This window comes from Vigna radiata, chromosome 2 (genome assembly GCF_000741045.1).
Source record: "Vigna radiata var. radiata cultivar VC1973A chromosome 2, Vradiata_ver6, whole genome shotgun sequence".
Taxonomy (NCBI): domain Eukaryota; kingdom Viridiplantae; phylum Streptophyta; class Magnoliopsida; order Fabales; family Fabaceae; genus Vigna; species Vigna radiata.
In genome coordinates this window covers 14,175,250-14,189,624 of record NC_028352.1, presented here as the reverse complement: position 1 = coordinate 14,189,624, position 14,375 = coordinate 14,175,250, and the positions used below count along the sequence as shown (strand labels likewise).

Sequence of the window (14,375 nt, the reverse complement as noted above, 5' to 3'; positions counted from 1 at the left end):
TATTCATGCAAAACCCAAGTCAAATTGATCTTGGCATAGGAAAAAGAATTTGAAGATATCTATAAGGAACAAAAGAGCACGTCATATGGTATAAATCAATAAGAAATCCAAGGTTTCTTGGTTATACCGATAATAATTGGGCAGGGTCGGTAGATGACATGAAGAGCACCTTAGGCTATGCTTTCTAACTTGGATTAGGAATATTCTCTTAGGTGTCAACGAAGCAAGGCACAATTGCACAATCGATAGTTAAAGCATAATACATGGTAGTTGTTAAAGCAACAAGTGAAGCTATATATGGCTTTGAAAGATACTTCAGATACGGGAGAAAACAAAGTGGCCTTACTATAATTAACTATGATAATAAATCAACTATTTGCAATGACAAAACATCTAGTGCATCACAATAGAACAAAACATATAACAATTAAATATCATTTCATCAGGAAAGCAGAGATAAATATGAAGATTTGACTCGAGTATTGCCAAACAATAAACTGAATTGTAGATATTTTTACAAAAGGCGTTACTAAGACCAAGGTTTGAACTATTGCACACTATGCTTGGAGTTACCGAATTTGCTTTTAGGAGGAGTATTAAGATGTAAAGCAAATTCTACTGCACACTATGCTTGGAGTTACCGAATTTGCTTTAAGGAGGAGTATTAAGATGTAAAGCAAATTCTAGAACAATGTAAAAACCCTAAGATAAGTGCTAAAAAATAACAAAACATTCTACATAGGTAAAAATCTAGAACATTTTATATAAGTAGTGGCTAGCATTTTCTAGGATAATCATGTGGGTGAATGAGATCTATAAATACCTATGTACACTAACATTTGATTTAAGACACGTAACTACAAAATATACTTCTTCCAACTACTACTTTCACATTCTACTATCTCCATATTTCATTTATCTTATCAATTATTGCATCAACGATTCTTTTCCCAACTTCAAAATACTTACACCTTCCTACAAAATCAGAAATATAAAGTTTGGTTTCCACCTTTCTTCCCCTTGCCCTATGACAATTCTTTCTTCCACTCGGATGGGATATCCCTTGTTTCTTGCCACATCATATTGTTTCCACCACAATTGTGAGACCTCTTATCAAATCTCCCAATCTTTGTAAAACGTTCATGTTGTTTATTCTCAACTTTCTCTTTGTCATGAACAACTTGCGACATTCGTTCTAATCCTTGCATTCTTGATTCCATCTTTGTATTCACCATAACCCTCAAAATGCACCTTAGTGCCAAGATCATTGGTATGATACAAATTGATATTGGAATAAGAAAGAATTAAAGAACTTGAATTGAAGAATTAAAGAACTTCTACCAATGTAGAAGGGGATAGAAGTATACAAAAAAAAAGTTATTCTAGAGGATCCCATTCTCCAACTACCATTCTTGGGATTGTTTAGAGAGGAGTCTCATTAGGCATAAGTACCCCGAGGGCAAAAACAACAAAAGAAAAATGGGAAACTCTTCAATAAGAGTTCAAAGAAGATTCAAAGGTGAGAACAATTAAACTTCAATCTTGTAAGAGAGATTCAAAGGATGAAGAAAAAAGAAAGTTTGAATGAATACTTCAAAAGATTGTATAAATTGGTCAATCAAATGAAGTTTAATGGAGATACAATCAATCAATGAAGAATTTTTAATAAAATTTTTATTTGTTTGACTTAATAATTTGATCCTATAGTGATTTCCATAGAAGAAACTAAGGACTTATCAACCATTATTAGTCAAGTTTTGATGGAGTCACTTAGATCTTGTGACCATAAATTGTTAAATCACAATGAAAAGTCATTTGAAAGCATGTTTCAATCCAAACTTATTGTATTATCTCAAATAGGTGAATCAACAAATAATGGTAAGTCTTCTAGACATAGCAAATTTGGAAGAGAAGAGGAAATACGTAAGAAGAACAATCACGAAGAAAAAGATTGTTGGAACATAGGCAAGCCACAATATCATAATTGAAAAGGTGTGGTTAGGACTAAAAGGATTGTCACTTTGACAATCAACACCACAAGTCATTATATGAAGTAGAAAATGGTGAAGGGAACTCGATCTTTGCTTGTCAAAGACAACTTGAGCATAAAAATATATGGTATTTGGATAGCAGCTGCAACAATCATATAATGGAAGACTTAGAAGATTTTCTTAACATGGATTCTACATTTGTCTGAAAAGTTAAATTACACAGTAGAGAGTGTGTCGAAGTACAAGGCAAAAACAAAAATGGATTTATAGCAAAGGAAAGAGGTTGGTGATTCATGGTATGTGTAAAAAAAACTAGATGAAAATGTTAAATAAATTTAAATCTAGTGGGTTTATTAGTAATTTTATTTGAATCATAGTTTATGTGGTGCATGATTACCATGTTACCGATTTTAGTTATTGTTGCAATCTGCTTTGATTGATTTTGTTATTATGATTTGATTGTCATTGTTACTGATTTTATGCTCTTAAAACATTAGGGTTACCGTATTTATCTCCATTCCTGTGACTATTTAAGGCCTATGGTATCCATCAATGAAATACACCAAATTATAGAGTTCAATTATATAATGTGTGTGTCATCTTTTATTTGGCACCAGAACTTTATGTCCCGAGTGTCCGATTGAGAGAAAAAGAGAGAGAGAGAGAGAGAGAGCGAAACAGTATGTTTAAGTGCTTGTGAGAAAGAGAGGTGAGAGAGATAGAAAATCTTGTGAACAGTATGTCTCTGCCACAATTGTCAAAGAAAGCCAATTTTGATAATTGAAGTTTGTAGATGAAGACTCTTCTAGGACCCCAAGATGTATGAGATGTAGTGGAGAATGGATACCAAGAACGCATAGAGGATCAAGACTAGATGGTGGCCAAAACCGCTGCATCAAAAAGAACGAAATTAAAAGACAAATTGGCTTTGTACCTATTGTACATAACGATGGATGAAGCGGACTTTGAGAAGATAGCAAAAGCTACATCTTCAAAAGAAGTGTGGGAGATCTTGGAGATTGCGTATAGAGGGGACAACCGTGTTATACAAGTGCGACTTTAAACTCTCAAGGAGAGTTTGAAAATTCGAAAATGGAGGACAATGAAAGGGTAACTGAGTATACAACTCAGGTAGAAAAGGTGGTCAACCAACCTCGATAGGAATGGAGAACCAATGCCATCTAATCGGGGTTGTAGAGAAAATTTTGAGATCATTAATCGATGATTTAAAAAATATAGTTTGTGCCATTGAGGAGTCAAAGGACCTATCAACACTCTCAGTTGAAGAGCTTCCCAAGTCGCTTAAGGTGCACAAAAAGCGAAGAAGGAAGAACTATTAGCCATTTGCTCAAGCATTGCAAGCACAACATGACGTGAATGGAGGAACTCGAAACACTCAAGGTTGAGGTCTTGAGGGACGTTACAGAGGTGATTTTAAGGATGACAACAAAAAGTAAATCGATCAACAAAATTGGTGTGGCCGAGGACAAGGAAAAGACCGAGGAAGTCGGTCAAGAGTGGAGTGTTTTAAGTGTGGCAAGCATGGCCATTATGCAAACGAAAGCAGATCGACAAAATGTTACAATTGTGGTAAGGTCGGACACATTGTGAAGTATTTTCGAGTTAATACAAAGGGGGAGACAAATCTCCTTACTAAAGAGGAAGAGGAAGAGATAGGAATTTTGTTGATGGCAAAAAGCTCACACTCCGAGTTCCCGAGTTGGAAGTCAGACGTTGAATAGATAGGTTGTAGAGCAGAAGTCAAGCTGTGTCCGGGTTTTATGATGGCGTAGAGATCAAGTATGCAGGATAGCAAGGACAACTCGACAATACTGAGTAGTGCAATGAGCTCGGTAAGGTCCATGGAGAGCCCAGTTTTGACTGTAGAGAGCTTGACAGTGGCCATGAAGACCTCAGAAGGTTCGGTAGAGAGCTTGGTGAAGGTGAAGAACTCCATAAAGATGTTGGTGGTCATGATGATAGAGTGGTGAACTTGGAGATAGAAATGGTGAGGATAAAACATGATAAAATATTGGAGTTCGAGGAGCAATAAGTGAGGCAATCGAAAATGATGGTGAAAATGGTACAAGAAGCCATGAAGAAGAAACTAAAAGAAAAAGATGAGGATATACAATGTCTTTGGAAACTCAATTGGATGCTTCAAGAAAAGGTGAAGAATTTCAGCATGAAAAACCAAATATGGAAGGAGTTGGCACAAAATAACTTGGAACAAGAGCTTGCCAATGTTAGCAAGGAGAACCACCATCATAACAAAGTCACCACTGAAATCGAATTTTGAAAGTGATAAAGATGACTGGGAGAAGATGGTTGAGAGGTCGGCCAATGTCATTGAGAGGTTGGCCAATGTTGTTGAGAGATTGGCCAAGGGCACTGAGAGTTCGACCAAGGTCAGGAACGAGTTAGACAGGTTTACTGAGAAGTCAAACAAAGCAAAGAACAAGTCGATCAGAGCAAAGAAGAGGTTAGTTATGTTGGTCAAGGTGAAAAAGAGGTAACCATGTTGGTTAAGGTTAAGAAAATGTTGGCCATAATTAAAAATAAGTTGGCAAAAGCATTGGTCAAAGTGAAAGACAGCTTAACCAACATGAAAAAAATGAAGAATTCAACTCTTAATGGAAGAAACAAACCTGATGTCGGATGATGGATATAGAAAGTTGGAGTGCAATATTAAAGGATGAAAAGATTTAAATTTGTGGGAGAGTTTTGTTCAATAAACTTAAATCTAAGGGATTCATTAGTAATTTTATTTGTGTCATATAGTTTATTCGGTATATGATTACTGTGTTACCATTTTCAATTTGATTGATTTTGTTATTATGATTTGGTTTTGTCATTATTACTGATTTTTATTATTCTTGCCACTATTTAAGGTCTATGCTATTCATTAATGAAATATACATAATTAGAGAGTTCAATTATATAGTTTGTGTTTTCTTCTATTTTACAGAAAATATGTTGGGTATTGAACAACATTTGAAGTATGGTTATTCTTTGATTTAATACCTCCTGCATAAATCTGCCTCTAGAGTGCAATCCACCTTTGCCAAAATAATGCGCCCATCGATTTCTGGGTCATACCTATTAAAGTTAATTCAAATTTATCAAATACATATCGGACATTGAATTATGATAAAAAATAAGTCTAAATCTACAAAGGAGAGGGGAAAATCTATCTTCTAAAATGTAATTTCAAGAAGTGTGAGAAACAATGAATCAATTAATAAAGGACCTGTGCTTCATAATTTTAGCTGTTTTCTCCCAAGCAGGTTTCTGAAAGAAACCAGTACAAGATAAATTCATGTAAAGTTTAAAATCTATTAATCCACCAAAAATGTTAAAATTTATAAACCAGCCATCATTCATTAAGGGAAAGAACTTCTACACGATTCATTCATTGCATCAAACCACATGGCTAACAATCTTATATGGGTTAAATGCAACCACGCTCGTCGTAACGTTATTCAATATTATAAATCATATTTTTGCTTTAGTCACTGCTAAAGTGTAACTGATGAAAGATGCACTTGAAATAGCCTTTGCCACTGCTACTCAGAGGCTTTTACTGAGAGGGAAATTCCCCTTTTAAGGAATGAGACATTGTTGAAACTGAACCCAGTCTATTTAGGGAACAACAAAGACATCAGAATTATGATAAAAAAACTTATTAGCTGATGAAGAGATAATTATTTAGGAAACAACAAAGAAGGTGCCAATCTTATTTCCTTATGAAGAGATACAGATTATGATAAAAAAAATTATTACCATACAGAATCATGATAAAAATTATTACCAAACGCTGAGACCAGAAACACCAAGGTACATAGAAATTTACAACTGTAATTGGGAACCTGCATAAGTATTTTGAAACATATAGTAAATAATACATTTTGAAATGAAAGGAACTTGGCTAAAACAAGGAAAATTCAAATGACATATTCTCAGAAGTGGCCACTTACTGATTAACATAATTATCAAAATTAAGTGTTGTGAGTGAAAATGAGCCTTCATCAGATTCTCCATCTACTTCATCATCATGCTTTACAGCATTTGTAACCGTACCTGAACGAAACTCAGTGCCAGTCGGTCTTGAATTTGAATCAAGAACTGTTTTTGCTATATTGATTCTTTCCTGAAAACAAGAGGTAAAATATTAAGCAGAAGGCCTAAGACATCAAAGAATGGGATGAAATATCATATCATTAGGAAGCATAAAATTAATAAGAAAATGGAGTAACAGAAACTAACTGTTTCCATCACGTCACTCACATCATTTGATGCAAACCCTTGTGAGGCTTCAAGAAAACTACAAAAATATGTTGAAGCAATAAGCCAACAACAACAGAGAAAGAAGAAGATAAAGTTTACAAATAGGCATTAAATTGACTGAATGTACTGAGTATACACTTGCTGTGGCGTCCAAATGAGTTGGGGAGGACTAGATGCTTTTAGAAAAACTGAGGAAATGTGAGAGATAAAGGCATTCTTCACATTGACCTCATGTCAATTTCACAAGCCATCATTGTTAGCAAGGGGCATAATGAGAGTTGAATGTGTGTATCGAAGGAAGAAAAGTCTATATATAGTCCACCCTACGGTGTTGAAGGTGTGTTGCTAGTCAAAGCCATGTTAAGTTGAGTTTGAGTTATGTCGAGGCCACATAGAGTCGAGGAGAGTTGAGCTCATATAGAGTCAAGTTAAGCCAAAGTGAGTTGAATCAAGTAAGATAATGTCAGGTTGAGTCAAGTCCACTTCGAACTTACTTGATGTTGGATCAAGTTCAAAATGTCAATCAATCTTAGATAATCTCATCTTGTTTCTAATAGATTCTTACAACATTAGCATTTTTGTTTATTGTATTGTTGTTTCTCAAATCACGTGGCATTCTCTCTCCTTTGCATATACCTTCTATTTCCTTATATATCTATGTTATACATATTTTTAAATAAATATTTAAAATTCTACATACATACATTGAAAATTAAATTACTTTATCCAATCAAACAAAGATTTTGAAATGTAAGAATTTTAAACTTATTAAAAAATTTAAAAATGAAAATAATTAAATAAAAAAATTTAAAAATGAAAATAATTAAACAAAAAAATTTAAAAATGAAAATAATTAAATAAAAATAAATAAATTTCCGTGCATTTTAAATTCCTTAGAATATTTTAATGCTGTATCTGAACACTACCGTAGTGAATTTCAAGATTATGGTGAAACTACAAAGCGTTTAGATTCATGAATTAATCAATAGACACAGAAAACAAGGTATCAACCCCTAACCCGCCTTAATTTCGAAATAGAAGTAGATTGAAGCTCTCATTCCTTGTCATATAACAAGTTCATACGAAGACTCAACAAAACCACAAACCCACCAATAAATACGTAATATTAAACAATAGTTAAGATATGAGCATTCATCTTAGAAAAACATCCCTATTCAACAACAAACAGCAAATGCCTAGATATTGTTCTACCTGTTATTGAAATTACGTAAATAGTAATGATCAGAGCTCTTGTAAACAATCACAGATGTGGAGGCGCTAACAGCCAAATAACATGGTTCCTGAAACAAGGATGCAAGACAAATATCTAAGATGTTGGAAATTAGAGTTCTCCGAAAGCAGTATAGGACCTAACATCAATCTAAATTACAATTTTTTAATTCACAAGTCATAAACATGATGGAAGTTTCAGCCACTGACCATTCCAAACAATAACATCATGGAGAGAACTGCCATTATGGATAATCGCGCCTCAGTCAAACCTCTCAGGATTTTTCTGTTGACAACACAAGTCAACAACAAGCACATAACAAGATCATTCCTAATTTAAAAAAAAAAAGAAAAAAAAAAAAACAAAGTAAACCTGCATTCCCAAATTGCTCGTATAATTTACACCGCAAGTGTTAAAATCCATAACCACAAAACTAGTAAAAAAATTTACGCTGAAATACTTCCAATCACACAAGAATCGAATCTAGGCAATGAACAAGTTCTTTGTCAGAGTCTGGATTTTCAGTAGTTATAACTAAATTAGTTAGCTTTTGACAGATAACTACTTGTTAACTAACCCTACAAATAGATAGTGTGAAAATGATTGAAAAGCTCTCTTGCTTTTGATAGACACAAGTGATTCTTCTTCTTTTTTTTTTTTTCTCTATATCAAGAAAGGCTCGAGATTCTTTCTATTATAGAACTTATTGTAATTTGAGATTCTTCGAGTTATTTAGCTCCTAGTATCTTGTGTTCTGTTCGAATCTTATCCCTCTTCTAGCACACTGACACAGAAAAATATCAGTATCAGTGTTTTCTTACGGTGTGGACTCCGGTTTGAATGAACCGTTATACAAAGAGCTTAACAGTGAGCACAACAAATTCCAACTCTGTAACAGAAAACAAGGATTCTGCTTCTGCACGTTCGCTAGTCAATTGAAACAGAAAGGAAGAACAGAGAGATTCCAACCTGTAAAGATCAACGGATTTGAGCTCAGTTGCAGAAATCATGATGGCGAAAAAGGTAGAAACAAAAGCCCCCGAAACAGAAAGCGCAATAGCTATAGATTTTATATAAGGAGAAAAAACGTCTCCGAAACACAAAGCGTCATAGCTATAGATTGTATCGAAGGAGCTGGCCTTTCCCTATGGCTTCTTCGTCCCCGTCTCTCCCACTCTTGTGACTAACGAAAAAATTGAATATATTAAAAAAAGATTAAATCATTTAGGTGTTTCTATTTTTGTTAGGTATTCCCTTTCTAATTGAGTCCTTATAAGTATCAATTTGAAACAATTTAACTCCTACCGTTAAAAATAGTTAACAATGTTAAAAAATTGTGCACGGGTGGCAGGATGACGTGTTAAATGATTTTAATGTTTAGGGATGGAGGAAAGACGTGACATTGTTGAAGGTGAAATATGTCATTTTGACAAATATTTAAAAACGAATTATAGATTTCCATTCTTAATTAAAAATCTGAGACCATTGAAACAAGAATCTCTCATTCTCATTAACCTCCGCAAGCTTCCTCCTTCCAAATTCTTGAAGCATCCTCAAATTTTCAAAATAACAATTTTCTTCACTCCCACAAATTTTCTTCGCGCATCCTCACATTTTCAAAATAACATAAAAACTCACTGCTTAAAGCCATTGAGGAAGCCCACATAGGAAGGAAATCTCACGGTTGACCACTACTGGAGACATGTTGTCAGTTTTTATAAATACTAGAATTCTATATTTGTTTTGGGAGACTTTTGTAGACTTCGAGACTTCAGTTTTAGATACTTTTGAGAGCACTTTTGGATTGAGACTCTAGAGAGTCTTTTCACGCACATCCTCTGTAATTAATAAAACTATCTTTAAAGGATTAGAAGATGGATTATCTTCCTTACTTGTATTTCTTTTTATCATTCATGAGGAGCTAAATCTCCATGTTTAGAGTGAGACATAAACAACTTTGAAATTTCTTGAAGTCGGTAATACCTTTCGTTTATGTATGATTTCTTTTGATCTAAAGTTTGTTCACTAATTTATGATTAATGTCGGATGAACTGATCACTCATTTTACTTCATTGACTTAAGATTGAGTGGAAACTAGTCTTGAGTTGTAGTCCAATCGGTTATCCTGTGGGTTACTAGATGTTACAAATAAGTTTAGGATGTGCAACTGGAATAAAGTCTTAATCTTGATGCAAGTGACCTATTCAAATACACACTAAGAAATCATACTCAAGGGTAGCGATCTTAGGCTCTAGCTGCCAGGGATGGACCTAGAGTTACACCTACTTAAACTCCCAAGACTAGATTATTTATAGCTTCATATTTGAAGGTAAATCGGATGTAAGAGAGGGAAAAGTTGTGAAGTCGAGCTTCAACATGGTTAAACTATTTAAAAGTCACTCATTTAGTCACTTAAATGGATTCCCAACTTATTTTACAACATTTTCATCAATGCAAACTTGTTTTCAACACATCTTAAACACAACTATTGTTGTACAAAAGACTAAAATAGTTAAAACATTGTATTTTTTGTCAAATCATGGTAGATATGACACTTGTTATACTACAATAATCCAATTACTTGTTGGTATATTTCGGGTTGCAAACCGCACTCCCAAAAAGTTTGTCGTATTGTTGTTGGGGATTTGATTCAAGAAAATATTTGTTTAAACCAGATTGATAAGTAAAAATATGTATTTAAGTGTGGATATGACACTTGTTACTGTTTTATTGATTTTTACACTCATTTCTTCATAAATCTTTGTGCTTTAACGTTGCTCACATTGTTTTAGTTGTTGTGTATGCAAAGGAGAAGAAAAATTAGGTTTTGTTGTTCAATCTAGAGGTAAAACGCATACTTAAGAAGCGCAACGACGAGAATAGAAAATAGAGATAAACTCTGATTCCACAACTACAACCGCGGACTGAAGACGTAGATTTAGATCTTGATTTGGAAGCAAATTATTTTAATCAAATGGATGCAAGCAACGATCAAGGGGGATTACTAGGAGATTATATTCAACAACAAGGGTCATGCCACTTATCAAGCAAAGTTAAGCCTACAAAAGGAGTGGAGATAAACCGTGCATTAGTTACTTTAATAACAACAAACCAATTTGTTGGATTAGATCAAGAAAACCCATTTAGTTGCTTGGCCACATTCTATGAATTATGTGGAACACTTGGAACAAACTCTGATGATGAAGAAGTTGTTTACCTTAAGTTCTTTTCATTTTCACTTATATGAAAGGCCAAGATTTGGTTTCAATCTCATCCAAATCAAAGTTTAACAAGTTGGGATGATATAGAAAGAAAGTTTCTAGCCAGATTCTTCCCCATCCAAATACATTAATGCAAAGGCTGGCATAACAACCTTTTCTAAAGGATTGAATGAACATTATAGTGGCATTTTCATAACTCACCTTTCAAAAGCCATTTTAGTGGAGAAAGGACTGCTTTAGAGGTCCTACAAGCTGGTTTCTCCTGGTCTTCACTCTTTAGAGATACATTTGATCAATATAAAAGATGTGACAAATGTAAGACCCTAAGAAAATGTGGTAATTAGGGAATAATGTGGTTATGACACTTAAACAGTATTGTTTGATAATTGGTTTTTGATGATTAATTGTTTTCTAAAATTATGATTATTATGTTTATTATTTAATGTTATTATTGATTAAGTGGAACATATGATTGATATATTTTTATTAGAACGATTTGGGTGGTGTGTGTTAGCCTTATACAGAAAAGAGGTTATATTTTAAGATTATATCTTTTCCCATTTATTTTATTTATTTTTCAGTTAATATTATAAAGGCATTTAATATTCTGAAAATGGTCCATTTTTTTTTTTAATAAAAATCGTTTTTAAAACGTGGGTGTGTCCATGATTCCCACAACAATCTCTTCTAACATTAAATACTCTGTGATGGTTTTTGGAGTACTACAGAAAATTTCATATCAGGTCACTAAGCCTACTCTTTACTTCATATACATCACCATCGTGTTTTAAGAGCAAGGGTTCAGAAACCAGAAGTTAAGCAATTATACAACAATGGCTGGAGGTTGGTCTTTCTGCTTCCGCTTTCATTCTTGTAAATCTAAATATGATTAAATGTGCTTATTTGATATATTTAGATTTATTGAATCTTTAGTATGAATATCTGTTTTACATTTGGTATCAGAGCATGTTTATCCTCTACCTTTTTTGGTTCACTCCTTTGTGTATTGTGTTTTTAATTTTATTAATTGTTTTGATACTGGAGAAAGAAGAAAATATTCTGTGAAATTTTCTGTGAAATATTTTGATGCTGAAACCCGCACGTATTCCTGTGTTCGCGTTTGGTATACGCATTTTGTAACCATGTGAGAGGTTGAAGATGATAAAAACGAGATTTGTTTTTGCGTTTCATTTTGGGCATATTTCAGAAACCTATATTTCAATTTTTATTTTCTTCTTTATCTGCTGCATATACACGCACTGGAGACGCTGCTTTGCTTCTGGGTTTTATTAACACTGTACATGCTCTTTCTGGTTTTAGTCCAGAATTGTCTTTTCACTCTACGCACACTGATTGCTTTTCATACATGTATATAAATATATATTATTTACGTTTTTATTAGATCTCTTTTCCTATTACTGGTATAGCACGTTAATATATATATATATATATATATATATATATATATATATATATATATATATATATATATATATATATATATATATATAAAATATGTTATGGTGTGCTGGAGGCATTCTATAGAATGACGCGTTGAACTTTTCATTCAAAGTGCTTTTTTCACATTGCTGTTATATGCGTGTAATATGTATACATATACATTATGCTGTTATGATATGCACAGTTTACATGCAATTAAGATTTAAGTGCCGCGTGGAATTAGAATATAAATATAAATATTATATATTTATAATATATGATGCTTATATTTTATTTAGATTAAATATAAGACCTAAAGATAATTTAATGTTTAGTGATAAATATAATTTTTGATAATTAGAGAGTAGCCACAACATCTTTAATTAATTAAATTATATTATAAAGATCACTTTATTGAAACATTAATTGTAATTAATTATATATAGTGTGATGAAATATACCCACAGGATTTTTGTTACATTTATATAATTAATTAGGATAATATATTAATTATAATTCTTAATTTTCCCAAAGGAATTAGGAATGTAATATAATTTAATAGTTTTATCATAAGATTAAATGAGTCTAATTGAGTAAGACTTTAGCCCATAGGCAAGTTTTATGTTAATAGACTTATTGGTAAAGACATGTTTTGCATTGGTAAAACATGACATTCATTTTAGTCTCAAATTATGATAATGAACATGATTTTAAATTTGCAGTTTCTCAATCTGTGAATATTTTTGATATCAAGTGTGGTATTCCCGAATTGAAAGGAGATAATTATAAGATTTGGAAGGAGAGAGTTCTTCTTCATTTAGGCTGGATGGACATAGACTATGCTATTAGAAAACCAGAACCACTGGGTATTACTGAGACTAGCACTCCAGATGCCATTGAACTTTATGAAAAATGGGAGAGGTCAAATCGCCTCTCCGTAACGTTCATAAAAACTAACATTTCTGTTGGAATCCAGGGTTCGGTTGATCAGTATGAGAATGTCAAGGATTTACTGAAGGCTATTGATGAGCAGTTTACGACATCTGATAAATCTCTTACAGCACTCTTATAATGCAGTTTTCATCCTTAAAGCTCACTGGAATTAGAGGAGTGTGTGATCATATCATGCGCATAAGGGACATTGTGGCTTAACTAAAAGCTTTGGAAGTTACCATGTATGATTCTTTCCTAGTGCACTATATTTTGTGCACTTTGCCTCACCATTACGCTCCCTTTAAAATCTCTTACAACACACATAAAGACAAGTGGTCTATTAATGAATTATTGACCATGCGTGTTCAAGAAGAAGAAAGGCTATTGATTGAAGAAGGGGAGAAGGTGAACTTGACCACTTCGTTTAAGAATAAGAAGAACCAAGTTAATAAGAAGGGAAAGATTCCTACTCAGCCAGTTATTAAGAAGGAGTCCAGATGTTTCTTTCGTAAAAAGAAGGGACACATGAAGAAGGAATGCCAAAAGTTTAAGGATTGGCTGGAAAAGAAAGGTAACTTGTTTGCTTTTGTCTGTTATGAATCTAATTTGACTAGTTTTAATCATAACACATGGTGGATTGATTCTGGTTCTACAATCCATGTTTCTAATACCTTGCAGGGTATGGAAAATCTAAGGAAACCGATGGGAAGTGAACAATGCATCTATTCAGGAAGCAAGATGAGTTCACATGTTGAAGCCATTGGAACGTGCAATTTAGTTTTAAGCAGTGGTTTTGTTTTATGTTTAGAAAAGACCTTTTATGTTCCTAGTTTTAGCAAGAATTTAATTTCTATTTCACAACTTGCACCTTTGGGTTTTTCATTTAATTTTATGGATTCTGGTTTTATTGAATAAATCCAAAGTTATTGGCTTTGGGGAATTATGCGATGGCTTTACTTTATTAAATTGCAAAACAACGCTGCTTATAGTTCTATGCATGTTTCCGCTGGGTTAAAAAGATGTGTTATGAATGAGGATTCTTCTGTTTTATGGCACCGAAGATTGGGACATATCTCCATTGAGAGAATTAAGCGATTAGTAAATGAAGGAGTACTTAGTACTTTGGATTTTACTGATTTTGAGACTTGCCTGGATATGCTGAAAAGTCCAAAGGGTATAGATTCTATTATCCAAATCATAACACTAGGATTGTGGAATCAAGAAATGCAAAGTTTCTTGAAAATGATTTGATTAGTGGGAGTGATTTAAATC

At 33.2% G+C, this 14,375-nt stretch overlaps 1 protein-coding gene across 1 annotated transcript; it reads right to left on the bottom strand.

Annotated features, from left to right (window-relative positions):
* Positions 1-5,008: 5,008 nt before the first annotated feature.
* Positions 5,009-8,519, bottom strand: LOC106780721 (protein disulfide-isomerase 5-4-like). The gene is made up of 7 exons (XM_014669039.1): positions 8,364-8,519; positions 7,491-7,579; positions 6,258-6,315; positions 5,969-6,141; positions 5,803-5,860; positions 5,242-5,282; positions 5,009-5,090 (listed from the first exon to the last, which is right to left on the bottom strand). The coding sequence occupies exons 1-7, from the start codon at positions 8,517-8,519 to the stop codon at positions 5,009-5,011; spliced, it is 657 nt and encodes a 218-aa protein (XP_014524525.1).
* Positions 8,520-14,375: the final 5,856 nt, after the last annotated feature.